At 46.5% G+C, this 3168-nt stretch overlaps 1 protein-coding gene across 1 annotated transcript; it reads right to left on the minus strand.

Moving 5' to 3' along the window:
* Positions 1-662: 662 nt before the first annotated feature.
* ASCL4 (achaete-scute family bHLH transcription factor 4) lies at positions 663-2899 on the minus strand. Its single transcript, XM_039877860.1, has one exon. The coding sequence runs from the start codon at positions 2329-2331 to the stop codon at positions 1837-1839; it is 495 nt and encodes a 164-aa protein (XP_039733794.1). The 5' UTR covers positions 2332-2899; the 3' UTR covers positions 663-1836.
* Positions 2900-3168: the final 269 nt, after the last annotated feature.

Below are 3168 nucleotides of genomic sequence, written 5' to 3' on the forward strand. Positions count from 1 at the left end.
TCCCATATGAAATAACAACCTGCCTAGAGACTAAAATGGACATATTGTAGGAGTGTGTGAAGTTGTAATTAAGTGATGGGTAAGAGAAAACACTTCTTACATCTTGTTCATTCAAACCCAAAGGCTCCCCCTGTTCTCAAGAAAAAGGAAAGTTGCATTATGAATCACTGCACAGTATTTATCTGCACAGCTGGGAATAACAGAATGCCATTATAACTCTGTTATAACTAGTAATTTAGAAATACTAGCAATTATACTTTTAACATGGATTCAGCATTCCACTGGTAATGTTTGCTCAGAGCAAGGGAAGGGAAGGGTGACAGCAAGTCTGGGCTATGAGGTCAGACAGACTTTGGAACTGAGTCTCAGCTCAACTAATCATAGCCCCACTTAACTCATTAACCTGGACAAGCAGGTAATGTCTTTGAGCTTCACTTTTTTTAAGAAAACCACAAAATATGGGTCATACCCACCTCACAGATTTATGAGAATTAAATAGGACACAATGTAGAAAGCACACAACATCATTCCTGGCGTGTAAAAGATGTTCACTGAATATTCGCTTCCCTCAGTTGTCACATCTGTAAAAAGAGGGTAATAAATCCTCCTTCATGAGGCCAGTGTGGGGATGGAGTGAAATAATTCCCCAAAAGGGCTCAGTTTTGTCTTTTTGTCCGTTTCCTAGCGTCACACCCCACCCCCACACCAAAGGAGCCTGGTGGAAAGGGCAATTCAGCATATTAGAAAATAACTTGAGAGAGTGGAAGTTTATTTCTTAGGTTAACAAGCTGTTGACTTACCTACTGAATTTATAATTGTTTCTCAGGGGGGGAAAAAAAATGACCAGAATTAAGTATTTTTAAAAGACTAGGAACAAGTCACTAGATAATTTCAATATACCTGGAAGGCCTTGTGCAATGAGTGATAGAACTTTGAGACTGTACCAACCTCAGTGCATCCCATTCAACCACCTAAGCTTTCCTTTTTTTTTTAAGTCACAGTGTCACTTCAATTGAACTGAAATCAGATGGCATGAGAGCAGTGCAAAGAAAAGGAAAATTTAAAAAGCAGTGGACAAAAACTACTGAGAGGAAAAATAAGTTTTCATACCAATCTGAGTTCTCTTCCAAAAAGATCAGCCACACCATCTGTTGTTATTATCTGCTAAATGCTATGAAGTTTCCAAAAAGCCACTTTTTGATAAAACAGGATATAGCAAATGAAGACCGTCCTCCCTAACACTACCGTCCACAAAGTCAGCAGCATGGGCTGGTCTAGCGTCACTCTCTGGCATGGTGTCAGCTTAGAGTCACCTTAGAGTCAGCTTAGAGTCACCTTCACCCAAAGCACGGTGTCGATTCCATTTCTAATACAGTTCCCAAAGGAAGGAATGCAGGAAAACTCTCCTCTCGTCCTAAGAACTGACATTTATTTATTTATCTTTGGAAAGTTCTTCGGTTAAGGTTGGATTGATTTCAATAGTTAGGTACATAGTTTACCCACACAGCTGACTGTGGGAAATCCCCGTTGTTATTGCCCTTTGCGTTTTCAGAACGAGGTGCTCAGAACATGGTACGTTTTTGCATTTGAGAAGTCCAGGAAAAGAGTTTCTTTAATAGGTACCTTTAAGTTACAGGCACAAAAACAATGAGGGGGAAAACCCGACCAGAATGTCAAAATATCTTTTCCCCTAAAGCACTAATTTCTTATGGCTAAGATTTTTTTTTTTTTTTCCTGGAGGAAAAGCCTGATTAAAAGTGCATCCAACGTTGGAGAGAACCTTAGACCAGACTGCAAAGGCGCGCCGTGCAGCGGGCGCCGGGGTCCGGCCGCTCACTAGCTGCCCACCTCCTCGGGCTCGCTGCAGGGCGAAGGCGCCGACGAGGCTTTGGACTCGCCATCGCTGTTGCATTCGGGCCTGTGCGGAGGTCCCGCCGGGCTCTCCAGACCCCGCGCGTGGCGCTCCAGCAGCTCCTGGAGGTGTTTGATGTAGCGGATGGCGGCGCGGAGCGTCTCCACTTTGCTGAGGCGCCTGCCCGCCAGCTCCCGGGGCAGGTGGTCTCGGAGGCGCGCGTACCCCTCGTTCACGCAGCGCACCCGCTGCCGCTCGCGCTCGTTGCGCTTGCGGAGGAAGGCGGGCTCCAAGGCGCCGTCCAGCGGCAAGGGCAGGTAGGGCCGTCTCGGGGCGCCGCGTGCGGCATCCAGATGCAAGGAGACCCTGAACGCGTCCCTAAGTGGGACGCGGGTTAGGGTCCCCGGCAGGCCCAGGGGCACCGGGTGGAGGGGGTAGGGCAAGTTCAGCAGTCCGGCCGGTTTGCGTTTCTCCATCATTCGCCGAAAAGCCAACAGATCACCCAAGAGCTTAATCTCTCAGCAGAAAACGAGGCTGCAAATCTTCAGGTCCATTCACACTGCCTGGCACAGATGGTCTGTTTTGGAGAAGTTTCTGGGTCCGGAAGCTAGGTTCCGGAACAGGCTTCAAGGAAAGTTTGCATGATTCCGTGAATTCATTGCACTCCTCAATCTTTTTATAAAGATCCAGACGAAGGTGCTAGGCAAAGATTTGAGATCCCTAATCCACACTTCAAACCCCGTCTTCCTCTCTGATCGTCTTCTTTCAAAAGAAGAAAAAGAGGGGAGAAGGGTTTCTCTGCTCTGTCCCTTAGCCTGGAAATGTGAGCGCACACCAAACAGAATAATCTTCCAAGCCACCTAAGCTTTTCAATTACTGTAATCCACTGATCTGAGTCTTCAAGAGCAGAGGAATCTTAAAGGATTCAGCAGAGGCCCTCCCAGGAACCAACGCATCTCCGTGGCGGCTGAGCGAAAGATCACCAGAGGCTTTCTCGTTGACAATCAAAACTTGACTGCCTTCTGTGGTTTCCGGCGTCCAGGGCATTATAATGGAAAGGGCTTTTAGACTGTTTGCAAACCTACACTTGCTCTTTCATTTCTGGGGAGGTGGAAGGAAGACCTCATCAAAGGAAAGGCTGCTCCCTTGTGGTTACAAGATGTGTCAAGTCAAGGAGGACCCTAGGGAAGGCTTGAGGGTTTTCTTCTCTGAGGCCAAATCTTTTAAAAACTCAATTAGGCTATTTTTTCTTTTTTTGAAGGGAACAGAAAAGAAATATACTTTAGCGATGAATGTAAGGGTCTGCCTATTATACT

The sequence above is a fragment of the Pteropus medius genome, unplaced genomic scaffold (genome assembly GCF_902729225.1).
Source record: "Pteropus medius unplaced genomic scaffold, Ma_sr-lr_union100, whole genome shotgun sequence".
Taxonomy (NCBI): Eukaryota; Metazoa; Chordata; class Mammalia; order Chiroptera; family Pteropodidae; genus Pteropus; species Pteropus medius.